Consider the following 27,732-nt stretch of genomic DNA (forward strand, 5'->3'; position numbering starts at 1 on the left):
TGGTGCAGGTTATCTGGGGTGTTGTGTGTATTGGGAGAAGATTAGATTGAATAGGCAGGAGTTAAGATGCTGTTGATTCAGGACTGGTGCAGGTTATCTGGGGTGTTGTGTGTATTGGGAGAAGGTTAGATTGAATAGGCAGGAGTTAAGTTGCTGTTGATTCAGGACTGGTGCAGGTTATCTGGGGTGTTGTGTGTATTGGGAGAAGATTAGAATGAATAGGCAGGAGTTAAGTTGCTGTTGATTCAGGACTGGTGCAGGTTATCTGGGGTGTTGTGTGTATTGGGAGAAGGTTAGATTGAATAGGCAGGAGTTAAGTTGCTGTTGATTCAGGACTCGGGCAGGTTATCTGGGGTGTTGTGTGTATTGGGAGAAGATTAGATTGAATAGACAGGAGTTAAGTTGCTGTTGATTCAGGACTCGGGCAGGTTATCTGGGGTATTACGTACATTTCTACAATCACTTTTTCACAGGTAATGATTATTGCCATTCTGTAGGTACAGAGGGGAATCAGAATGATGATGGAAGGTACTCGGACTTTAGGTTGAGGGAGTGGTGAGAGGGTTTCGTGTATTTTGTTTGTGCAAGCGAATTCAGGATTGAAATATTTCAATGGAATTCCCAACATTAGTAAGAACATAAGAAATAGAAGCAGGTGTAGGCCATACGGCCCCTCGAGCCTCCGCCGCCATTCATTAAGGTCATGGTTGATCTACCTTAAATCCACTTGCCTACCCTGTCCACATATACATTGATTCCCTTAGTGTCCAAAAATCTATCGATCTCAGTCTTGAATATACTCAACAGAAACAGGAAACAGGCTCACAATCAACAAAATTAATAACGGGGAAGGGAAATCAGGGTAATTTTCTCACCCAAGGGTCCAGAGAGCCTGGCAAGGACATTAAAGGGGCAGTGTAAGTGGGGTCAAGAGGCAATTGAACGTGTTTCTGTGGGTACACTGAGAGGAGGGGTAGGTCGGGTCATCTCTCGAACAGGGACAAGCATCTTTGGGCCAAATGGCCTTTTCCTGTCTCTAATCATTCTCCTGTTATATTGTGTTTCAGAAATTGCGAACATTTTTTCAGCCGTTTTACACCAACAACAAATGTGCTTTTATAACAGTCCTGTCATATCACCGATTAGAATTAAAAATACTACTGCCCACATCACTCAGTTTAATGTTAGAGCAGAAAAGATTCACAGTTCATTTCAACTGTTTTCCCAGTAATTATACTCCGTTGTTTCATTTTGGTCTGAATTTCATACAATGCAGGTTTGGGAAATTACATTGGATCTAAACACCTCTGAGTTAAAGGGCTATTTTTTGAGCAGAATAAGGTTCTCTCTTTCACTGCCATTAGGAGGCTAGCCCATAACTTCCGAATTACCCTGAACATTGTCTTTCCCTCACATTTCTCCACGGATTAATGATCTATTGTGTGAACATCTGTACATCTTCTCAGATCAGATCGAACACTTTGACGTCTGTGAAATGATAACATTTTTAACATTTTGCATTTCTCACCTCTTTCCCCACAGGTGATTGTGAGCAGATTTCTAGTGGCGCAGATAAACCGTGACGTCTGGCTCAAAGCACTGCTCATTAATTGTGAGCCCAAAGCATCTGTGGGGCACATTGGAGTTGTGTGTGGGGATTCATAGTATATCAGGATCCTACCAGGTGTGTGTGGGTATTCACAGTGTATCAGGATCCTGCCAGGTGTGTGTGGGTATTCACAGTGTATCAGGATCCTGCCAGGTGTGTGTGGGTATTCACAGTGTATCGGGATCCTGCCAGGTGTGCATGGGGATTCACAGTGAATCAGGATCTTGTCTGGTGGTGTCTGGGGTATCACAGTGTATTAGGATCCCTCGAGATGTGTATGGGGATTCACAGTTCATCAGGATCCTGCCAGGTGTGTATGGGGATTCACAGTGTATCGGGATCCTGCGAGGTGTGTATGGGGATTGTGGTGTCATTGGTGTCAGAGCATGGTACATTGGCGAGACCATGCAGACGCTGCGACAACGGATGAACGGACACCGCGCAACAATCGCCAAACAGGAGGGTTCCCTCCCAGTCGGGGAACACTTCAGCAGTCAAGGACATTCATCCACCGACCTTCGGGTAAGCGTACTCCAAGGCGGCCTTCGAGACACACGACAACGCAAAATCGTCGAACAGAAATTGATAGCCAAGTTCCGCACCCATGAGGACGGCCTCAACCGGGATCTTGGGTTCATGTCACGCTACACGTTACCCCACCAGCGAACAAATGTTATCTGTTTTTAATATAACGGGTCAGTTGCTGTCTTTTCTATGTTTCTACCTCTCTATCTCTGTTTTTTTTTTTTTTGTTGTTTTTTTTTGGTGATTTGTATATTCTGAGACCTGGCAGGTAACACCTGTCTGTCTGCACACTGATTGCCTTGGCAACGGGCAGTTGAAAAAACTGTCTGTAATCACCAAGCATTGTTCTGTGAATTATAAATGCGATTTCATTTCGAGGATTTCATTTCGTTCACCTGAGGAAGGAGGAAGCCTCCGAAAGCTTGTGAATTTAAAATAAAATTGCTGGACTATAACTTGGAGTTGTAAAATTGTTTACAATTGTATGGGGATTCACAGTGTATCGGGATCCTGCCAGGAGTGTATGGGGATTTAACAAGTGATAGCGATCAGCAGCCTGATAAAGTGAAAAAATGCAAACTCCGCATATTTACAGGATGTGTCAAAAATCTTGTCAATTGTAACTTGAATCTACGCAGAATAGTTGAGTATTGATGTCGAATCCAAACGAGGTTAATTTCTGTTCCCTCCACCTTTTGAACTTCTGATTCCCAGATTGTGACAATCTCTAAACAAAAGTCTACAGTCAAACATTCCGATTCTCAGAAGTGAAATAAATGGTTTGAAATCTCCACTTCATCACTTACCTTTCAGGTGACTGGGTATTTCAGATAAACCTCGTCCGATGTTCATATAATCAAATGGATCAGGACCTGTTTAAATCAATTAGATTTCATGAAATCAGATCTGTGTAATATAACAGTAAATTCTGCAATGTTTCAGTCTGAAATTGAATTCAGTGTGTGATTTTACCGTACCAAGTTCCTGCATCTCTTTCAGTATTTTGTCCAACTTTGGTACCGCATGGTGCATTTTCACAAAGGATTCCCACATCACCCTTCGGGCCCGAGAGCCTTTCTCCATCACCAGATTTAGGAGAAGTTTGGAACTGTCCGCCCTGTTTCCCTTCTCCACGATATCAACGACTTTCTGCGAAGAATAATAATAAATATATTGGTACCTCCTTTTCGCATTTCCACAGAAACTGTTTCCCTTTTGTTTTCAGTCCACACAAGAGTTATACCCGAACCGTTCCCCTGTCCTTTGTACAGACACCGACCGATCCACTGGGTATTTTCAACTCTTCGTATCATTGTATCAGATTCACTGTATTTTCAGTTTGACCCATTTCTTTCTTACTTGGCCTGTTTCTGTTCTTTAAAATTCTGTGTTTCCACGATCTGATATCCTGTTAATTCTGTGATGTTTAAATAATCCAAACTCATTCTGTGTCCCTCCCACTTACCCGATGTTCCTGTCCACTGAAATGCCCCTCGTATGTTAACAACGAGCTGACTCCGTCCACCCCTTCTTCAATCGCCTGTTCCAGTCTGTCCCGGTAGAATTTCGTCAACTGGAACAGCTGGTAATCGTCGCACTTTGTCAGGAACTCAGTGATTGCAGTGTTCGGATCTGTGAACAAAAATGGAGAAAACTAAACACATTATCGACTTTCTATCCGGGCGGCTACATTTCCTCTTATAACAAACAGCTGAAGCCTCCTGTGTGGCACATTATCAAACACCTTCTGAAAACCCATATACACCGCATGTGCTACATTCCATCGATCTATAGAGTCAACTCTCGACAAAGCTGTATTAAATTTGTCAAATACGACTTGTCTGCAGCGAATCAGTTCCAGCCTCCCCTGATCATCCCCTGTATCTCTAAATGTTCACTAATTCGACCTGGAATTGCAGAGTCGAGGAGTTTGCCCACTGCTGACGGAGACTAATTGGTCTCCAGTTACCCGTTGACCCTCTCTCCCTATTTTATCAGAGACATTACTTGTGACTCCTTCAGTCCACCTGGATATTTTTAATAACACATGAGGATTGAGAAATTGTGACCAGAGCCCCTCCTATCCCCTCTTTGAATTCCTTTAACAGCCTCGGGTGTGTTATCTCTGGGCCCAGTGATTTATCCACCTCGGCGATGTTTCTCTGATTCAAATCCTGTCTACAGTTATCTCTAACTCTGGGCCCACATCCTCCTCTCGTACACCAACATTTTCACTTCCATTTTTAGAAACTATAGGAAATATTTTTTATCTCCCCTAAACTTCATCCACAACCAGTTTCCCCCAGTTCCCCCTCTATCTCACCTCCACTGCTTGTTGGCCTGCAAAACCCACTGAAAATTGTGCTATTTCCCTTCCTATTGCTTAACTGCGTTCATACGGATTCTCTCTCAACATAACTCCATGGAACATCCTAAAGTTCGAAACCTCTCCTTCTCTCTCTTCTCCTTTAACACGCTCCTTAAAACCTACCTCTTTGCCCAAGCTTTTGGTCACCCGTCCTAATATCTCCTTATTTGACTCGGTGTCAAATTTTGTTTGATAATCGCACCTTTGACGCACCCTGTATCGTTTTACTACATTGAAGGCGCTATATAAATACAAGTTGTTTTTGTTCTCATTCTGTCTTAGAACCTTTTATTAATACTGGTGTCCAGAGCTATTTTTCTCTCCCCTCAAAATGTTTTAATCAGAAAAATTTCGCTCTGAGTCCTGTGAAAACTCAGGCCCTGTCTCACAGATACTCGATCACATCTCTTATACTTCTGACTTTCCGAATATGTTTGGAACGATTTGTATATTCCCAGACATAACACACAATCCCAACTCTCGATTTTTTGGAATGTTGACCAGTTTGCGTTTATTTGCTTTTCTTTTTAATACCAAGTGACTTTATCTCTCTATTTCAAAACCACCTTCATTTTTTCCTGCTAATAACTTTTCAATATTTCATACATCTTCTGTTCTGCTCCAACAGTTTTATTAATTCCACTCTCTAGTCTCAGAACATGAGTTTTCCCACCCTCCAGTCATATGAGCTGAAACCCTCCCACTGTTCCATTCACCCAGTCTGTAAAACCATTGTAGGTCAGTTCAGACCGTGAACGTCCCTTCCCTTCTCCCTGAACTGACTCTAGTCCCCAAGACCATGAACCCTTCCCTCCTGCTCCATTCACCCAGTCTGTAAAACCATTGTTGGTCGGTTCAGACCGTGACCGTCACTTCCCTTCTCCCTGAACTCACTCTCGTCCCCAAGACCGTGAACTCTTCCCTCCTGCTCCATTCACTCAGTCTACAAAACCATTGTTGGTCGGTTCAGATTGTGACCGTCCCTTCCCTTCTGCCTGAACTCACTCTAGTCCCCAAGACCGTGAACACTTCCCTCCTGCTCCAGCCCTGCAGCCACACATTGATCTGCTTCATATTTCACCCCATAAGCGGCCCAGTGGAAAACAATCCGGAGATCACCAACTCTAAGCCTTGTTTTTTTAGTCCAGTGCTAAGTCTCAATATGCCCTCTATAAACGTATTTCTATCCGTGTTATTAGTTCCGACCATGGCTATTCTCTGCTCTCCTTCCCTTCCCAGAGATGGTCCCACCCGTTCCAGGATGTTCTTCCCTTTGACACCAGGGAGATAACTTACTATTCGGGACCTCCTCAGGGCTACAGAAGAGTCTGTCTATTCCCCTCACTATAGAATCTCCCACAACTATCACTCTCCTATTCCTGTGTCCCACCTGCCTCTCACCCCCTGCCCAACTCGGGGTTCCCTGTTCCCTGGTCTCTCACTGTTGCTCAGGAAGACCATCCTCTGAATCACTGTCTCTATCCACCTTACAGTCCCCAACACCAGGTATCAATTGGACATTTCCAGTACTCAGGAGATCCCTCCACCTGTGACTGCACTGTCCCTCTAGATGGTCACTCACATCCCTCTCGGTACTCAGTATCTGTGCTGTTCCCTCTTCCTGTGTGAGCTGAGGTTCCTGCTCGTGATCTGGACCCTTTGACAGGACAGAAATTATATTTTGATGAATTTTCTGAACCTACCTGAGCCCATTCTCATTCTTTTTGATGATGTTGGATCTTCTCCCCTGTTTGAACCTTCAGCCATGGTGGTGACAGACGTTCCCAGATTCTGATGCTCTGTAATAAATATAATATTAATAAAGGGTTAAACAGAAATATAAAAATCAGCAGGAGAACGTTGCCTTGTTAAACATGATACCAAGTCCGTGCTCTCCCATCAGTACAACAGCTGTTAAGCTCTGGGATCGAGCATTTCCCGAGTGTTATGACCAACGCTCCACGTCAGGTGTGATACACACAGCTGCTCAGTGAAATTCAGTGACTCCCGCTGATCTCCACAACCCACTTCCAGTCGGGCTCCCGTCGGCCGAGACTCTGCACTGGGAGCAGCCATTGGTAACATTTACTCACACAGTGCAGGCCAGCACGAGCCTTATTCCTGAGGTAATGAATATTCTGGAAGGAAATATGGAGAGGGTGAACGTTGATGAATTAAATGATCCTTCACTCAGTTTTACATTGTGACGGTATTGTATCATTTTATTCACAGATGTGTTTAATATTTTTGATTTGCTGAGTTTTGTTTATAAATCCTGGTACTTTATGAATATGATATCGATCCACCAACATAATATAGAGCTGGGTGTGAAACCACTGGTCTCCATGGGCAGTGACATTGTCTGTGTGTTCATGGAAATGTGTCCTGGTTGGTGCTTGTAATAGAATAATTTTACCATTTCTCTGATAGTATCAGCACCTGACTAATGAGCACTGCAGAAGGAGAGGATAGTTACCACTGTTCTAATATTAACACTAATGAGCACTGCAGGAGGTGAGGAGATTTACCACTGTTCTAATATTAACACTTATGAGCACTGTAGGAGGTGAGGAGATTTACCACTGTTCTAATATTAACACGAATGAGCACTGTAGGAGGTGAGATTTATCACTGTTCTAATATTAACACGAATGAGCACCATAGGATGTGAGGAGATTTAGCACTGTTCTAATATTAACACCAATGAGCACTGCAGTAGGTGAGGAGATTTACCACTGTTTGAATATTAACAATAATGAGCACTGTCGGAGGTGAGGAGATTTACCAATATTCTAATATTAACACGACTGAGCACTATAGGAGGTGCGGAGATTTACCACTGTTCTAATATTAACACTAATGAGCACTGTCAGAGGTGCGGAGATTTACCACTGTTCGAATATTAACACTAATGAGCACTGTCAGAGGTGAGATTTATCACTGTTCTAATATTAACACTAATGAGCACCATAGGAGGTGAGGAGATTTACCAATATTCTAATATTAACACTAATGAGCACTGTAGGAGGTGAGGAGATTTACCACTGTTCTAATATTAACACTAATGAGCACTGTAGGAGGTGAGGAGATTTATCAATATTCTAATATTAACACTAATGAGCACTGGCGGAGGTGAGGAGATTTACCACTGTTCGAATATTAACACCAATGAGCACTGTAGGAGGTGAGGAGATTTACCACTGTTCTAACATTTACACTAATGAGCACTGTAGGAGGTGAGGAGATTTATCACTGTTCTAATATTAACACGAATGAGCTCTGTCGGAGGTGAGGAGATTTACCAATATTCTAATATTAACACTAATGAGAACTGTTGGAGGTGAGGAGATTCACCACTCTTCTAGTATTAACACTAATGAGCACTGCAGGAGGTGAGGAGATTTACCAATATTCTAATATTAACACAAAAGAGCACCGTCGGAGGTGAGGAGATTTACAAATATTCTAATATTAACATAAAATGAGCACTGTCGGAGGTGAGGAGATTTACCACTGTTCTAATATTAACACTAATGAGCACTGTCGGAGGTGAGGAGATTTACCACTGTTCGAATATTATCACTAATGAGCACTGTCGGAGGTGAGGAGATTTCCCACTGTTCTAATATTAACAATAATGATCACTGCAGGAGTTGATGAGATTTACCACTGTTCGAATATTAACACTAATGAGCACTGCAGGAGGTGATGGATTTACCACTGTTCGAATATTAACACGAATGAGCACTGTTGGAGGTGAGGAGATTTACCACTGTTCTAATATTAACACTTATGAGCACTGCAGGAGGTGATGGATTTACCACTGTTCGAATATTAACACGAATGAGCACTGTCGGAAGTGAAGAGATTTACCACTGTTCTAATATTAACAACAATGAGCACTGCAGGAGGTGAGGAGATTTACCACTGTTCTAATTTTTACACTAATGAGCACTGCAGGAGGTGAGGAGATTTACCACTGTTCTAATATTAACACTAATGAGCACTGTCGGAGGTGAGGAGATTTACCACTGTTCTAATATTAACGCTAATGAGCACTGTCGGAGGAGAGAAGATTTACCACTGTTCTAATATTAACAAGAATGAGCACTGTAGGAGGTGAGGAGATTTACCACTGTTCTAAGATTAACACTAATGAGCACTGGAGGAGGTGAGGAGATTTACCACTGTTCTAATATTAACACTAATGAGCACTGTAGGAGGTGAGGAGATTTATCACTGTTCTAACATTTACACTGATGAGCACTATAGGAGGTGAGGAGATTTACCACTGTTGTAATATTAACACTAATAAGCAGTGCAGGAGGTGAGGAGAATTACCACTGTTCTAATATTAACACGAATGAGCACTGTCGGAGATGAGGAGATTTACCACTGTTCCAAAATTAACACGAATGTGCACTGAAGGAGTGAGGAGATTTACCACTGTTCCAATATTAACACTGATGAGCACTGTCGGAGGTGAGGAGATTTACCAATATTCTAATATTAACACTGATGAGCACTGTTGGAGGTGAGATTTATCACTGTTCTAATATTAACACTAATGAGCACTGCAGGAGGTGAGGAGATTTACCACTGTTCTAATATTAACACTAATGAGCACTGTAGGAGGTGAAGAGATTTACCACTGTTCTAATATTAACACCAATGAGCACTGTAGGAGGTGAGGAGATTTACCACTGTTCTAACATTTACACTAATGAGCAGTGTAGGAGGTGAGGAGATTTACCACTGTTCTAATATTAACACGAATGAGCACTGTCGGAGATGAGGAGATTTACCACTGTTCTGATATTAACACTAATGAGCACTGTAGGAGGTCAGGAGATTTACCACTTTTCTAATATTAAAAACGAATGAGCACTGTCGGAGGTGAGGAGATTTACCACTGTTCTAATATTAACACTAATGAGCACTGTAGGAGGTGAGGAGATTTACCACTGTTCTAATATTAACACGAATGATCACTGTAGGAGGTGAGATTTATCACTGTTCTAATATTAACACTAATGAGCACCATAGGAGGTGAGGAGATTTAGCAGTGTTCTAATTATAACACTAATGAGCACTGCAGGATGTGAGAAGATTTACCACTGTTCTAATATTAACACTGATGAGCACTGTCGGAGGTGAGGAGATTTACCAATATTCTAATATTAACACTGATGAGCACTGTTGGAGGTGAGATTTATCACTGTTCTAATATTAACACTAATGAGCACTGCAGGAGGTGAGGAGATTTACCACTGTTCTAATATTAACACTAATGAGCACTGTCGGAGGTGAAGAGATTTACCACTGTTCTAATATTAACACTAATGAGCACTGTAGGAGGTGAGGAGATTTACCACTGTTCTAACATTTACACTAATGAGCAGTGTAGGAGGTGAGGAGATTTACCACTGTTCTAATATTAACACGAATGAGCACTGTCGGAGATGAGGAGATTTACCACTGTTCTAATATTAACACTAATGAGCACTGTAGGAGGTGAGGAGATTTACCACTGCTCTAATATTAACACGAATGATCACTGTAGGAGTTGAGATTTATCACTGTTCTAATATTAACACTAATGAGCACCATAGGAGGTGAGGAGATTTAGCAGTGTTCTAATTATAACACCAATGAGCACTGCAGGAGGTGAGAAGATTTACCACTGTTCTAATTTTTACACTAATGAACACTGTAGGAGGTGAGGAGATTTACCACTGTTCCAATATTAACACTAATGAGCACGGTAGGAGGTGAGGAGATTTACCACTGTTCTAATATTAACACTAATAAGCACTGTAGGAGGTGAGGAGATGTACCAATGTTCTAATATTGACGCCACTGAGCACTGTAGGAGGTGAGGAGATTTACCACTGTTCTAATATTAACACAAAAGAGCACCGTCGGAGGTGAGGAGATTTACAAATATTCTAATATTAACACTAATGAGCACTGTCGGAGGTGAGGAGATTTACCACTGTTCCAATATTAACACTAATGAGCACTGTAGGAGGTGAGGAGATTTACCACTGTTCTAATATTAACAGGAATGAGCACTGCAGGAGGTGAGGAGATTTACCACTGTTCTAACATTTACACCAATGAGCACTGTAGGAGGTGAGGAGATTTACCACTGTTCTATTATTAACACTAATGAGCACTGTCGGAGGTGAGGAGATTTACCATTGTTCTAATATTAACACGACTGAGCTCTGTAGGAGGTCAGGAGATTTACCACTGTTCTAATATTAACGCTAATGAACACTGTAGGAGGTGAGGAGATTTACCAATATTCTAATGTTAACACTTATGAGCACTGTCGGAGGTGAGGGGATTTACCACTGTTTGAATATTCACACTAATGAGCACTGTAGGAGGTGAGGATATTTACCACTGTTCCATTATTACCACTAATGAGCACTGTAGGAGTTGAGTAGATTTACCACTGTTCTAATATTAACACTAATGAGCACTGTAGGAGGTGAGGAGATTTACCACTGTTCTAATATTTACACTAATGAGCACTGTAGGAGGTGAGGAGATTTACCACTGTTCTAATATTTACACTAATGAGCACTGTAGGAGGTGAGGAGATTTACCAATGTTCTAATATTTACACTAATGAGCACTGTAGGAGGTGAGGAGATTTACCACTGATCTAATTATAACACTAATGAGCCCTGCAGGACGTGAGGAGATTTACCACTGTTCCAATATTAACACTAATGAACACGGTAGGAGGTGACGAGAATTACCACTGTTCTAATATTAACACGAATGAGCACTGTAGGAGGTGAGGAGATTTACCACTGTTCCAATATTAACACTAATGAGCACTGTAGGAGGTGAGGAGATTTACCACTGTTCTAATATTAACACTAATGAGCACTGTAGGAGGTGAGATTTATCACTGTTCTAATATTAACACTAATGAGCACCTTCGGAGGTGAGGAGATTTACCACTGTTCTAAGATTAACACTTATGAGCACTGTAGGAGGTGAGGAGATTTACAAATATTCTAATATTAACACTAATGAGAACTATAGGAGGTGAGGAGATTTACCACTGTTTGAATATTAACACTAATGAGCACTGTCGGAGGTGAGGAGATTTACCAATATTCTAATATTAACACTAATGAGCACTGTAGGAGGTGAGGAGATTTACCACTGTTACAATATTAACACTAATGAGCACTGTCGGATGTGAGGAGATTTACCACTGTTCTAATATTAACACTAATGAGCACTGTAGGTGGTGAGGAGATTTACCAATATTCTAATATTAACACTGTTGAGCACTGTCGGAGGTGAGGAGATGTAGCACTGTTCTCATATTAACACCAATGAGCACTGTAGGAGGTGAGGAGATTTACCACTGTTCTAATATTAACACGAATGAGCACTGCAGGAGGTGAGGAGATTTACCACTGTTCTAATATTAACGCTAATGATCACTGTAGGAGGTGAGGAGATTTACCAATATTCTAATATTAGCACTGATGAGCACTGTAGGAGGTGAGGGGATTTACCACTGTTTGAATATTAACACTAATGAGCACTGTCGGAGGTGAGGAGATTTACCACTGTTCCAATATTAACACTAATGAGCACTGTAGGAGGTGAGGAGATTTACCACTGTTCCAATATTAACACTAATGAGCACTGTAGGAGGTGAGGAGATTTACCATATTCTAAGATTAACACTAATGAGCACAGCAGGAGGTGAGGAGATTTATCACTGTTCTAATATTAACATGATGTGGAGATGCCGGTGATGGACTGGGGTTGACAATTGTAAACAATTTTACAACACCAAGTTATAGTCCAGCATTTTTATTTGAAATTCACAAGCTTTCGGAGGCTTCCTCCTTCCTCAGGTGAACGTGGAAATGAAATCCTCGCATTTATAAATCACAGAACAATGCTTGGTGATTACAGACAGTGTTTTCAACTGCCCGTTGCCAAGGCAATCAGTCTGCAAACAGACAGACAGGTGTTATCTGCAGATCCCCCGAATATACAAACCACTAAAAAAAAAGAGAGGCAGAAACATCGAAAATACAGCAAATGACCCGTTGTATTAAAAACAGATAACATTTGTTCGCTGGTGGGTTAACGTGTTGCGTGACATGAACCCAAGATCCCGGTTGAGGCCGTCCTCATGGGTGCGGAACTTGGCTATCAATTTCTGCTCGACGATTTTGCGTTGTCGTGTGTGTCGAAGGCCGCCTTGGAGTACGCTTACCCGAAGGTAGGTGGATGAATGTCCTTGACTGCTGAAGTGTTCCCCGACTGGGAGGGAACCCTCCTGTTTGGCGATTGTTGCGCGGTGTCTGTTCATCCGTTGTCGCAGTGTCTGCATGGTCTCGCCAATGTACCATGCTCTGGGGCATCCTTTCCTGCAACGTATGAGGTGGACAACGTTGGCCGAGTCACAGGAGTATGAACCATGTACCTGGTGGGTGATGTCCTCTCGTGTGATGGTGGTATCTGTGTCGATGATCTGGCATGTCTTGCAGAGGTTACCGTGGCAGGGTTGTGTGGTGTCATGGACGCTGTTCTCCTGAAAGCTAGGTAATTTGCTGCGAACGATGGTCTGTTTGAGGTTGGGTGGCTGTTTAAAGGCGAGTAGTGGAGGTGTGGGGATGGCCATAGCGAGGTGTTCGTCGTCATTGACGACATGTTGAAGGCTGCGGAGAACATGGCATAGTTTCTCCGCTCCAGGGAAGTACTGGACGACAAAGGGTACTCTGTTAGTTGCGTCCCGTGTTGGTCTCCTGAGGAGGTCGATGCGATTTTTCGCTGTAGCCCGTCGGAACTGTCGATCGTTCAGTCGAGCGTCATATCCCGTTCTTACGAGGGCGTCTTTCAGCGTCTGTAGGTGTCTATCGCGTTCCTCCTCGTCTGAGCAGACCCTGTGTATTCGCAGGGCCTATCCATAGGGGATGACCTCTTTGACGTGGTTAGGGTGGAAGCTGGAAAAGTGGAGCTTCGTGAGGTTGTCTGTGGGCTTGCGGTAGAGTGAGGTGCTGAGGTGCCCGTCTTTGATGGAGATTCATGTGTCCAAGAAAGAAACTGATTCTGAGGAGTAGTCCATGGTGAGCTTGATCATGGGATGGAACTTGTTGATGTTATCATCTAGTCTCTTTAGTGATTCCTTGCAGTGGGTCCATAGAAAGAAAATGTCGTCGATGTATCTGGTGTATAGTGTTGGTTGGAGGTCCTGTGCAGTGAAGAAGTCCTGCTCGAACTTGTGCATTAAAATGTTGGCATATTGGGGTGCGAATTTGGTCCCCATGGCTGTTCCGTGTGTTTGGGTAAAGAACTGGTTATCGAAGGTGAAGACATTGTGATCCAGGATGAAGCGGATGAGTTGTAGGATGGCTTCCGGAGATTGGCTGTTGTTGGTGTTGAGTATTGATGCTGTCGCAGCGATGCCGTCATCGTGGGGGATACTGGTGTAGAGTGCCGAGACGTCCATCGTGGTGAGAAGTGTTCCTGGTTCAACTGGTCCGTGGGTACTGAGTTTTTGTAGGAAGTCTGTAGTGTCGCGACAGAAGCTGGGAGGTCCCTGTACGATGGGTTTCAGGATGCTCTCGATGTATCCAGAGATGTTCTCACACAGGCTTCCGTTGCCTGATACGATAGGACGTCCGGGTGTGTTCGCTTTGTGTATCTTTGGGAGGCAGTAGAAGTCTCCCACGCGGGGAGTACGTGGGATGAGTGTGCGTAGGATGCTTTGAAGGTCTGGATCGAAGGTCTTGATCAGTTTGTTGAGCTGGTGGGTGTGTTCTTTGGTTGGATCTGCGGGTAACCGTCTGTAGTGTTCCTGGTTGTCCAGTTGTCGGTATGCTTCTTTGCAATAGTCCGTTCTGTTCTGTATGACGATGGCTCCTCCTTTGTCCGCTGGTTTGATGACGATGTTGCGGTTGGTCTTGAGAGCGTTGATGGCGTTGCGTTGTGCTCGGGTGACATTCTGGACTGTCTTCTGAGTGCGGCTGATGAAGGAGGAAGCCTCCGAAAGCTTGTGAATTTCAAATAAAATTGCTGGACTATAACTTGGTGTTGTAAAATTGTTTACAACTAATATTAACACTAATGGTTACTTTAGGAAGTGAGGAGATTTACCACTGTTCTCATATTAACAATAATGAGCACTGCAGGAGGTGAGGAGATTTACCACTGTTCTGATATTAACACTAATGAGCACTGTAGGAGGTGAGGAGATTTACCACTGTTCTAATATTTACACTAATGAGCAGTGTAGGAGGTGAGGAGATTTACCACTGTTCTAATATTAACACTAATGAGCACTGTAGGAGGTGAGGAGATTTACCACTGTTCTAATATTAACACTAATGAACACTGTAGGAGGTGAGGAGATTTACCAATATTCTAATATTAACACTAATTAGCACTGTCGGAGTTGAGGAGATTTACCACCGTTCGAATATTAACACTAATGAGCACTGTAGGAGGTGAGGAGATTTACCACTGTTCCAATATTAACACTGATGAGCACTGCAGGAGGTTAGGAGATTTACCACTGCTCTAATATTAACACTAATGAGCAGTGCAGGAGGTGAGGAGATTTACCACTGTTCTAATATTAACACTAATGAGCACTGTAGGAGGTGAGGAGATTTACCACTGTTCTAATATTAACACTAATGGTTACTTTAGGAAGTGAGGAGATTTACCACTGTTCTGATATTAACACTAATGAGCACTGTAGGAGGTGAGGAGATTTACCACTGTTCTAATATTAACACTAATGAGCACCGTAGGAGGTGAGGAGATTTACCACTGTTCTAATATTAACACTATTGTATAATATTATGAATCATGTAACTTTAAACATTTAGGTCATGCACAGTATTTATTTTCAGAATGTCTCCAGGGATCTTACAATCTCATAAATGTTCAAGTGGTAGATTTGACTGTTTTTATCTAATCATCTGTGTGTGTGACTCGCTGTTGTGTATGTGTCTCATGAATGTGCGTCCAATCAAACTATCAGTCAGTGTACTTTCCTTTCCCCACTGTGGAAATGTAAAAGTGAATAGGTTTCGGATCAGTGATTTACCATCACCGAATCCCCCACCGTCAACATCCTGGGGGTCACCATTTACCAGAAACTTAACTGGACCAGCCATATAAATACTGCAGCTGCAAGTGCAGGTCAGAAGCTGGGTATTCTGCGGCGAGTGACTCACCTCCTGACTGCACAAAGCCTTTCCATCATACTATTAGTACTCCTCCGCTCCATTCCGGACAGTATTAATAATCTCGAGCTTCATTACTCACACTATTAATGCTCCTCCGCTCCATTCCTGACAATATTTATAATCCCGGGCTTCATTACTCATACCATTAGCACTCCTCCGCTCTATTCCTGACAGTATTAATAATCCCGAGCTTCATTGCTCACACTATTAATGCTCCTCCGCTCCATTCCTGACAGTATTAATAATCCCGGGCTTCATTACTCATACCATTAGCACTCCTCCGCTCCATTCCTGACAGTATTAATAATCCCGAGCTTCATTACTCATACTATTAATGCTCCTCCGCTCCATTCCTGACAGTATTAATAATCCAGAGCTTCATTACTCATACTATTAATGCTCCTCCGCTCCATTCCTGACAGTATTAATAATCCCGAGATTCATTACTCATACTATTAATGCTCCCCCGCTCCATTCCAGACAGTATTAATAATCGCGGGCTTCATTACTCATACTAATAATGCTCCTCCGCTCCATTCCTGACAGTATTAATAATCGCAGCCTTCATTACCCACTATTAATGCTCCTCCGCTCCATTCCTGACAGTATTAATAATCCCAGGTTTCATTACTCACTACTAATGCTCCTCCGCTCCATTCCTGACAGTATTAATATTCCCGGGCTTCATTACTCACATTATTACGACTCCTCCGCTCCATTCCTGACAGTATTAATATTCCCGGGCGTCATTACTCACATTATTACTACCCCTCCGCTCCATTCCTGACAGTATTAATATTCCCGGGCTTCATTACTCACATTATTACTACTCCTCCGCTCCATTCCTGACAGTATTAATATTCCCGGGCTTCATTACTCACGTTATTACTACTCCTCCGCTCCATTCCTGACAGTATTAATAATCCAGAGCTTCATTACTCATACTATTAATGCTCCTCCGCTCCATTCCTGACAGTATTAATAATCCCGAGATTCATTACTCACACTATTAATGCTCCCCCGCTCCATTCCAGACAGTATTAATAATCGCGGGCTTCATTACTCATACTATTAATGCTCCTCCGCTCCATTCCTGACAGTATTAATAATCGCAGGCTTCATTACCCACTATTAATGCTCCTCCGCTCCATTCCTGACAGTATTAATAATCCCAGGTTTCATTACTCACTACTAATGCTCCTCCGCTCCATTCCTGACAGTATTAATATTCCCGGGCTTCATTACTCACATTATTACGACTCCTCCGCTCCATTCCTGACAGTATTAATATTCCCGGGCGTCATTACTCACATTATTACTACCCCTCCGCTCCATTCCTGACAGTATTAATATTCCCGGGCTTCATTACTCACATTATTACTACTCCTCCGCTCCATTCCTGACAGTATTAATATTCCCGGGCTTCATTACTCACGTTATTACTACTCCTCCGCTCCATTCCTGACAGTATTAATATTCCTGGGCTTCATTACTCACATTATTACTACTCCTCCGCTCCATTCCTGACAGTATTAATAATCCCGGGCTTCATTATTCACATTATTACTACTCCTCCGCTCCATTCCTGACAGTATTAATATTCCCGGGCTTCTTTATTCACATTATTACTGCTCCTCCGCTCCATTCCTGACAGTATTAATATTCCCGGGCTTCTTTGCTCACATTATTACTACTCCTCCGCTCCATTCCTGCCAGTATTATTACTCCCTGTTCCCACACCCACCTTCTGCTGGGTCCGCGGCCAGCGCCGAAGGCGGACTCTCAGTCCGCCCGTCCCGCTCCTCCTCCTCCTCTCCTTCCACCATCACCCCCGGGCCCTTCAACCGCCGCTCCTGATCCTGATCCTCGCCGCCCTCCACGGCCGCCGCCTGCCGCTCATCCTTCTTCTTCTTCTTCCTCTTCCTCAACCTCCACCGCCACATTACCGACTCTCGGGCGGACGCGCTCTCCCAACAAGTGCCCCCCACCGTGCGTCTGCAAAAGCGTCAGTGCGCCTGCGTCAAACGCAGCCCCGCCCCGCCCGTCGCCCCTGACAACCAGGCGGTGAGTGACAGCGCCGCCCCGCCCACTCCAACACCACGGCAGCTGATTGGTTGGTTGACTGACTGACAGGAAGGCGGTGACCCCGCCCTCGTCTCCCCGGCAGCCGCTCGGTGAGTGACAGCGAGGCCCAGGCCCGTCCCCTGTTACCCTGACAACCAGAGTGATTGACGGAGAGGGCGCTTCCAGGGACTGGAAATCATGGGTCAGAGAATCATTGTATTGTAAGGGGGGTGGAGTACAGGTGTGAGGAAGTCTGACTGTAATTGTACAGGGACTTGGTGAGAGCTCACCTGGAGTACAGGGGTGAGGAAGTCTGACTGTAATTGTACAGGGACTTGGTGAGAGCTCACCTGGAGTACAGGGGTGAGGAAGTCTGACTGTAATTGTACAGGGACTTGGTGAGAGCTCACCTGGAGTACAGGGGTGAGGAAGTCTGACTGTAATTGTACAGGGACTTGGTGAGAGCTCACCTGGAGTACAGGGGTGAGGAAGTCTGACAGTAATTGTACAGGGACTTGGTGAGAACTCACCTGGAGTACAGGAGTGAGGAAGTCTGACTGTAATTGTACAGGGACTTGGTGAGAGCTCACCTGGAGTACAGGGGTGAGAAAGTCTGACTGTAATTGTACAGGGACTTGGTGAGAGCTCACCTGGAGTACAGGGGTGAGGAAGTCTGACTGTAATTGTACAGGGACTTGGTGAGAGCTCACCTGGAGTACAGGGGTGAGGAAGTCTGGCTGTAATTGTACAGGGACTTGGTGAGAGCTCACCTGGAGTACAGGGGTGAGGAAGTCTGACAGTAATTGTATTGGGACTTGGTGAGACCTCACCTGGAGTACAGGAGTGAGGAAGTCTGACTGTAATTGTACAGGGACTTGGTGAGAGCTCACCTGGAGTACAGGGGTGAGAAAGTCTGACTGTAATTGTACAGGGACTTGGTGAGAGCTCACCTGGAGTACAGGGGTGAGGAAGTCTGACTGTAATTGTACAGGGACTTGGTGAGAGCTCACCTGGAGTACAGGGGTGAGGAAGTCTGACAGTAATTGTACAGGGACTTGGTGAGACCTCACCTGGAGTACAGGGGTGAGGAAGTCTGACTGTAATTGTACAGGGACTTGGTGAGAGCTCACCTGGAGTACAGGGGTGAGAAAGTCTGACTGTAATTGTACAGGGACTTGGTGAGAGCTCACCTGGAGTACAGGGGTGACGAAGTCTGACTGTAATTGTACAGGGACTTGGTGAGACCTCACCTGGAGTACAGGGGTGAGGAAGTCTGGCTGTAATTGTACAGGGACTTGGTGAGAGCTCACCTGGAGTACAGGGGTGAGGAAGTCTGACTGTAATTGTACAGGGACTTTGTGAGAGCTCACCTGGAGTACAGGGGTGAGGAAGTCTGACTGTAATTGTACAGGGACTTTGTGAGAGCTCACCTGGAGTACAGGGGTGACGAAGTCTGACTGTAATTGTACAGGGACTTGGTGAGAGCTCACCTGGAGTACAGGGGTGAGGAAGTCTGACTGTAATTGTGCAGGGACTTGGTAAGAGCTCGCCTGGAGTACAGGGGTGAGCAAGTCTGACTGTAATTGTACAGGTACTTGGTGAGAGCTCACCTGGAGCACTGGGGACAGTTCTGGTTTCCTTATATAAGGAAAGATATACTCGCCTTACTGTCAGTGCAACAAAGGTTCACTGGATTAATCCCTGGGATGAGGGGGTTGTCCTATGAGGAGAGGTTGAGTAGAATGGGCCGATACTCTCTGGAGTTTAAAATAATGAGAGGAGATCTCATTCAATCATATAAGATTCTGAGGTGTTTTGACAGGGTAGATGCTGAGAGGCTGTTTCCCCTGGCTGGATAGTCCAGAACAAGGGGGCATAGTCTCAGGATAAGGGGTCGGACATTTAGGACTGAGATAAGGAGGAATTTCTTCACTCAGAGGGTTGTGATCCTTTGGAATCATCTACCCCAGAGGGCTGTGGATGCTCAGTCATTGACTATATTCAAGGCTGAGATCGATAGATTTTTGGACTCTAGCGGAATTGAGGGATATGGGGATCCGGCGGGAAAGCGGAGTTGAGGTCGAAGATCAGCCATGATCTGATTGAATGGCTGTGCAGGCTTGAGTGGCCGTGAGGCCGACTCCTGCTACTATTTCTTATGTCCTAATAGATCATAGAATCATATATCACAGAATGATGGATAACAGAGTCACATATCAGAATCATATATCATAGGATGATAGGTGATAGAATCACATATCATAGGATCACATATCATAGGATCATAGATCATAGGATCATAGATCATAGAATCATATATCATAGGATGATAGGTGATAGAATCACATATCATAGAATCACATAACATAGAATCATATATCATAGGATGACATATCATAGAATCATATATCATAGGATGACATATCATAGAATCATATATCATAGGATGACATATCATAGGATGACCTAACATAGAATCATATATCATAGGATGACCTATCAGAATCATATATCATAGGATGACATATCATGTAATCATATATCATAGGATGACATATAGAATCATATATCATAGGATGACATATCATAGGATGACATATCATAGAATCATATATCATAGGATGACATATCAGAATCATATTTCATAGGATGACATATCATAGAATCACATATCATAGAATCTTAGAAATTTACAGCACAGAAGGATGCCATTTGGCCCATCGTGCCTGCGCTGGCCGAACATGAGCTATCCAGCTATGCAGCCTGATCCACTCCATCACTGAGAGAGTTCATTTTCTGCCACTCCATCACTGAGACTGTCAATACTCCCCGCTCCATTACTGACAGTATCAATACTGCCCCGCTTATCTCCTGACAGAATTAATGCACCCCCGTCCAATTCCTGACAGAATTAATACACCCCCGTCCCATTCCCGACAGAATTAATACGCCTCCGCTCAATTTCTGACAATATTAATGCTCCCTCGCTCCATTCCTGACAGTATCAATACTCCGGGTTCCATCACTGACAGATTTAGTACTCCAACGCTCCATTCCTGACGGTATTAATACTATCCCACTCTATTACTGACGGTATTAATAATCTCATGCTCCTTTACCGAGGGTATTAATACTCCACCGCTCTAATACTGATGGTATTAATACTTCACCGCTCGATTCCTGACAGTATAATACTCCCCAATCCATTGCTGACAGTATCAATACTCCCTCGCTCCATTCCTAACAGTATCAATACTTGCTGTTCCATCACTGACAGTATTATTATTCCAACGCTCCATTCCTGACAGTATTAATGCTCCCTCACTCGATTTCTGACAGTATTAATTCCACCCGCTCCATTCCGGAGAGTTATAATACTACCCCGCTCTATTACAGAGAGCATTAATACTCTCCCTGTCCATCACTGTATGTATTAATAGAACTACATATCAGAGAATCAAATATCATAGATCTTAAAATCATAGAATCACATATCACAGAATCACATATCATGGAATCATATATCATAGAATCATATAGAATCTTAGAATCATAGAAATTTATGACACAGAAGGATACCATTCTGTCCATCGTGCCTGCGCTGGCTGAAAATGAGCCATCCAGACTAATCCCACTATCCAGCACTTGGTCCATAGCCTTGCGGCTTACGGAACTTCAAGTGCATATCCAAGCACTTTATAAATGCGATGAGAGTTTCTGCCTCTACCACACTTACAGGCAGTGAATCCCAAACCTCTACCACCCACTGGGTGAAAAAAAATTCTACTCAGCTCCCTTCTAATCCATCTATCAATTACATTAAATCTATTCCCCCTGGGTATTGACCCCTCCACGAAGAGAAATAGGTCCTCCCTATCCGCTCTATCTCGTCCCCTCATAATTTTATATCTCTCAATTAATCTCCCCTCAGCCTCCTCTGTTCCAATGAAACATCCCCAGCCTATCCAATCTTTCCTCAATGCAAAAATTCCCCAGTCCTGGCAGCATCCTCGTAAATCACCTCTGTACTCTCAAGTGCATTCACATCTTTCCTGTAATGTGGTGACCAGAACTGTACGCAGTACTCAAGCTGTGGCCTAACTAGTGTTTCATAAAGTTGAAGCATAACCTCCCTGCTCTTATATTCTATGCATCGGCTATATCCCATTTGCCTTCTTAACGACATTCTCTACCTGTCCTGCTACCTTCAGGGATCTGTGCACATGCACTCCAAGGTCCCTCTGTTCCTCTATACCTCTCAGTATCCTCCCATTTATTGTGTATTCCCTTGCCTTATTTACCCTCGCCAAATGCATTTCCTCACAATTATCTGGGATTGAATTCCATTTGCCACTTTTCTGCCCACCTGACAAGTCCATTGATATATTCGTGCGGTCTACAGTTTTCCTCCTCACTATCAACCACACGGCCAATTTATGTATCCCCTGCCAACTTCTTAATCATGCCCCCTACATTTCAGTCTAAATCATTACTATATACCGCAAAAAGCAATGGACCTAGTACTGAGCCCTGCGGAACCCCACTGGAAACAGCCTTCTAGTCACAAATACATCCGTCGGCCATTACCCTTTTCTTCCTGCCAATGAGCAGTTTTGGATCCAACTTGCCTCTTTCCCTTGGTTCCCCTGGCCGTTTACTTTTCTGACCAGTCTGCCAAAATCCATGTAGATTACAATCAAACGCGCTACCCTAATCGACCCTCCATGATACCTCCTCAAAAAATTCAATCAAGTTAGTCAGACACGACCTTCACTCAACAAATGCATATATCATAGAATCATATGTCATGGAATGATAGATCGTGGAATCCTAAATCATAGAATCACATATCATAGAATCATAAATTATAGAATCATGTTTCATAGAACCACATACAATAGGGTCACATATCATAGAAAGATAGAATCTTACAGCACATGTGTAGACCATTCGGCCCATTGTACCTGTGCCAGCTCTTTGAAAGAAAGAAAGACTTGCATTTGTATAAAAGCAGAATATGCTGGAAATACTCAATAAGTCAGGCAGCATTTGTCGAGAAAGATTGTTAACTTTTCACGTCGATGACCCTTCGTCAGAACTGGAAGAAATTGAAGATGAAACAGATTTTGAACAGGGAAAGGAGGGTGGGGGGGGGGCGCGGGTGAAGGAGAAGAGGAAAGAACGAAAGGGAAGGACTGTGATAGAGTGGAGGGCAGGAGTGATTAAATGACGAAAGCGATGATGGTGCAAGGTAAGGAGGGTGCTAACGGGACAAGTAAAGAAACAAAAGTTGCGTCCAGAGGAGCTGTAAATGGCAATAACAGAACCACAATCAGCACCTGCTCGTCCGGAAAAATGGGAGCACTGGTGGTGACCTGAAGTTTTTGAGATCAGCAAAAAAGGACCAAGAGATTGATTGAGAGGAAAAATAGTGTATGAGAGTAAAGGTGGAAGGAAGATAAAAGCGGACTGGAAAAGATTCTCCAAGGATGGAAATAGAACAAGATTAGTGAAGACAAGTGTGGGTCGGTGAGGGTGAGAAAGGGGAGAATTTCTAATGGGGAACAAGGACTGACTGGGTTTCACTGGGCAGCTGTCAGTGTCCCACCTGATGGGGAGCGTTGATCATCACACTGAGAAATGTTCAATCCCAGAGCAAACCGATGGTGTATTGGTGTAAAGGGGCATCCTCGCTCACACTCACCGATATACAGGGACATCCTCATCACACTCACCGATATACAGGGGCATCCTCGCTCACACTCACTGATATACAGTGGCATCCTCGCTCACACTCACCGATAAAGAGGGGCATCCTCGCTCACATTCACCGATATACAGGGGCATCCTCGCTCACACTCACCGATATACAGGGGCATCCTCGCTCACACTCACTGATAATAAGGGCCATCCTCGCTCATACTCATTGATATAAAGGGGCATACTCGCTCTCTCACGCACACTCAGAGTCACTCAGATATACAAAGGCATCCTCGCTCATATACTCACTCAGAGTCACTCACTGATATACAGGGCCATCCTCTCTCTCACACACTCACTCAGAGTCACTCACTGATATACAGAGGCATCTTCTTTATCTCACACACACTCACCCAGAGTCACTCACTGAAATACAGAGGCATCCTCTCACATTCATCCAGAGTCACTCACTGATATACAGAAGCATCCTCTCTCATTCACGCATCCGGACCATGCGGGGAGTGTCCGGGACTGTGGGAAGGAGGGAGGAGGATCAGGATCAGACCATGCGGGGAGTGTCTGGGACTGGGGGAGGGAGGGAGGGAGGGAGGGGGATCAGGACAAGACCGTGCAGGGAGTGTCTGGGACTGGGGGAGGGAGGGGGTTCAGGATCAGACCGTGCGCGGAGTGTCTGGGACTGTGGGATGGAGTGAGGGAGGGTGATCAGGATCAGTCCGCGAGGGGAGTGTCTGGGACTGGGCGAGGGAGGGAGGGGTTCAGGATCAGACCGTGCGGGAGTGTCTGGGACTCGGGGATGGAGCGAGGGAGGGGGATCAGGATCAGAACGTGCGGGGATTGTCTGGGACTGGGGGAGGGAGGGAGGGGGATCAGGATCTGACCGTGCGGGGAGTGTCTGGGACTGGGGGATGGAGGGAGGGGGATCAGGATCTGACCGTGCGGGGAGTGTCTGGGACAGGGGGAGGGAGGGAGGTGGATTAGGATCAGACCGTGCGGGGAGTGTCTTGGACTGGGGGAGGGAGGGAGGGAGGGGGATCAGGATCACACCGTGCGGGGAGTGTCTGGGACTGTGAGAGGGAGGGAGGAGGATCAGGATCAGACCGTGCGGGGAGTGTCTGGGACTGGGAGAGGGAGGGAGGGGGATCAGGATCAGACCGTGCGGGGAGTGTCTGGGACTGAGAGAGGGAGGGAGTGGGATCAGGATCAGATCGTGCGGGGTGTGTCTGGGACTGAGGGAGGGAGGGAGGGGGATCAGGATCAGACCGTGCGGGGAGTGTCTGGGACTGGGAGAGGGAGGGAGGGGGATCAGGATCAGACCGTGCGGGGAGTGTCTGGGACTGGGAGAGGGAGGGAGGGGGATCAGGATCAGACCGTGCGTGGAGTGTCTGGGACTGGGAGAGGGAGGGAGGGGGATCAGGATCAGACCGTGCGTGGAGTGTCTGGGACTGGGAAAGGGAGGGAGTGGGATCAGGATCAGATCGTGCGGGGTGTGTCTGGGACTGAGGGAGGGAGGGAGGGGGATCAGGATCAGACCGTGCGGGGAGTGTCTGGGATTGGGGGAGGGTGGGCGGCGGATCAGGATCAGACCGTGCGGGGAGTGTCTGGGACTGGGGGAGGGAGGGAGGGGGATCAGGATCAGACCGTGCGGGGAGTGTCTAGCAGGGGGGGAGGGAGGGCGGGGGATCAGGATCCGACCGTGCGGGGAGTATCTGGGACTGGAGGAGGGAGGGAGGGGGATCAGGAACTGACCGTGCAGGGAGTGTTTGTGACTGGGGGAGGGAGGGAGGGGGATCAGGATCAGACCGTGCGGGGTGTGTCTGGAACTGGGGGAGGGTGGGCGGGGGATCAGGATCAGACCGTGCGGGGAGTGTCTGGGACTGGGGGAGTGAGGGAGGGGGATCAGGATAAGACCGTGCGGGGAGTGTCTGTGACTGGGGGAGGGAGGGAGAGGGATCAGGATCAGACCTGGTGTGGAGTGTCTGGGACTGAGGGAGGGAGGGAGGGGGATCAGGATCAGACCGTGCGGGGAGTGTCCGGGAATGGAGGAGGGAGGAAGGGGGATCAGGATCAGACCGTGCGGGGAGTGTCTGGGACTGGGGGAGGGAGTCAGGGGGATCAGGATCAGACCGTGCGGGGAGTGTCTGGGACTGGGAGAGGGAGGGAGGGGGATCAGAATCAGAACGTGCGGGGAGTGTCTGGGACAGGGAGAGGGAGGGAGGGGGATCAGAATCAGACCGTGCGGGGTGTGTGCGGGACTGGGGGCCGCTCGGAGTGGGGGGGCTCAGGATCCAGGGGCAAATGTGATCCTAAAACCAGAGGCGGGACATCGAGAAGGAATTGCCTCAAACTGGGGCTGGAGAATGAAACGATCACATGTTGTGGTCGGGGTGGTGAAGAGACATGGAATGTGGAACAGAGTTCCTCAAACAGTGTGTTAAATTTAATAATAGAGGAAAAGTGTTGATTAGATTCTCCTTCACACCGTCAGTATTGGTCTCATTTTCTGCCCTGCCATCATTAGATCTCCCGGTGAATGATGGAGTGATTGAGAAAAGCCCACAGCTGGAAGTAAACTGGGATTGTAGACTGAGGAACAACAGCAGGTGAATCAGCACAGGATTGTGAGAGCAGCAACCAGAGAGAACCCTTCCGATTCAAAGAGCTTCCATAGATCGACTGGGGAGAAAGGTAAGAGAAAGTCCCATTTCCTCAGATAAACACTGGTCCTGTCGACAGTCCACAAAGGTTACAAGGTAATGGGGGAAATGGTGAGAATGAGACTGGGAGAATCTGATCACCGAGTACAATTATCCAGCATGAGGCCGTGCAATGAAATGTGAAGTAAGATCAGTTTCTGTCTCAAAACACACAGGCACAAATGGATCTTGTGTGTGTTTTAGAGCAAAGGGGTTTGATCTAAGAGGTGACTCCAGTCTGAGGCAGAGCCCAGCAGATATACAGTGTCTCCCAGCCCCCAGCACCAACTCGGAAACAACCCACCTTTATAGCCCCCATAATATCGATATGTTGTATGTTAATATTTTACCAGACAGTGTTACCGAATTCAAATATATTTCATATCCATCAAAATCAATCATCTTACAATTCTGAACTGGATACTGGGTTTTACTTAATGTTATTTCCCATCAGTAAATCTATTTCTGGATTTCACAATTGTAGTTGGATTAAATTATAATTTAAATATAAACTGGTGAAAAAATGGTACGTAAATCGGATTCTAATATTGATTTGTAAAATTTCTTCCAATTGATTATGTTGTGTTTTGTATCAGAATAATGTTCTAGGTGATCACATAATCCAGCTCCCGGCCTCGGCCGAGGGTTCCTTTTATTAAACTGAGAGCGATCTTTTTCCCCATACAATCCAGATTCATTTCCATGCTCTTTCAACACAATCACCTGATTATTGCAAGAGCGTTGGAGTACAAGAATAAGAAAGCCTTGCTGCAATTGTACAAGGCTTTGGTGAGACCACACCTGGAGTACTGTGTACAGTTTTGGTCTCCTTATCTAAGGAAGAATATGCTTGCCTTAGCTGGGGTGCAATAAAGTTTCATTAGATTGATTCCTGGGATGACAGGGCTGTCCTATGAGGCGAGATTGAGTCGAATGGGCCAATACTCTCTGGAGTTTAGAAGAATGAGAGGTGATCTCATTGAAACATATGATTCTGAGGGGGCTTGACAGGGTAGATGCCGAGAGGCTGCTTCCCCTGGCCGGAGAATCTGGAACGAGGGAGTGCAGTCTCAGGATATGGGATCGGCCATTTAGGACTGAAATGAGGAGGAATTTCTTCACTCAGAGGGTTGTGAATCTTTGGAATTCACTAGCCCAGAGGGCTGTGGATGCTGAGTCATTGAATATATTCAAGGCTGAGTTCGATAGATTTTTGGACTCGAGGGGAATCAAGGGAAATGGGAATCGGGCGGGAAAGTGGAGATGAGATTGAAGATCAGCCATGACTTTACTGAATGGTGGAGCAGGCTCGAGGGGCCGTATGGCCTACTCCTGCTGCGATTTCTTATATTCTTGTTATGGGAACCTGCTTTTAGCAGAAAATATAAACACCGTCTTTCAGCCCTTTAAACACTAACTGGAGTTTGCAGAAATGTGGTTTATACAAGTTTTGTACTATTCCAGATGTACAAAGAATGTGACGACCAGATGTTTCGCCATCGA

The 27,732-nt window shown here is 45.1% G+C and overlaps 1 protein-coding gene across 1 annotated transcript in view; it reads right to left on the reverse strand.

The window, feature by feature from the left end:
• Positions 1-17,775, reverse strand: part of LOC137313326 (NACHT, LRR and PYD domains-containing protein 3-like) — a 41,694-nt gene extending 23,919 nt beyond the window's left edge. The window contains exons 1-5 of the mRNA XM_067979439.1: positions 17,496-17,775; positions 6,206-6,301; positions 3,600-3,766; positions 3,112-3,283; positions 2,941-3,006 (exon numbers count right to left, since the gene is read on the reverse strand). Coding sequence (XP_067835540.1) covers positions 2,941-3,006; positions 3,112-3,283; positions 3,600-3,766; positions 6,206-6,301; positions 17,496-17,694 — 700 coding nt within the window. The 5' untranslated portion in view covers positions 17,695-17,775. The remainder of the gene's footprint in view (positions 1-2,940; positions 3,007-3,111; positions 3,284-3,599; positions 3,767-6,205; positions 6,302-17,495) is intronic.
• Positions 17,776-27,732: the final 9,957 nt, after the last annotated feature.

Source organism: Heptranchias perlo, unplaced genomic scaffold, assembly GCF_035084215.1.
Source record: "Heptranchias perlo isolate sHepPer1 unplaced genomic scaffold, sHepPer1.hap1 HAP1_SCAFFOLD_47, whole genome shotgun sequence".
Classification (NCBI taxonomy): Eukaryota; Metazoa; Chordata; class Chondrichthyes; order Hexanchiformes; family Hexanchidae; genus Heptranchias; species Heptranchias perlo.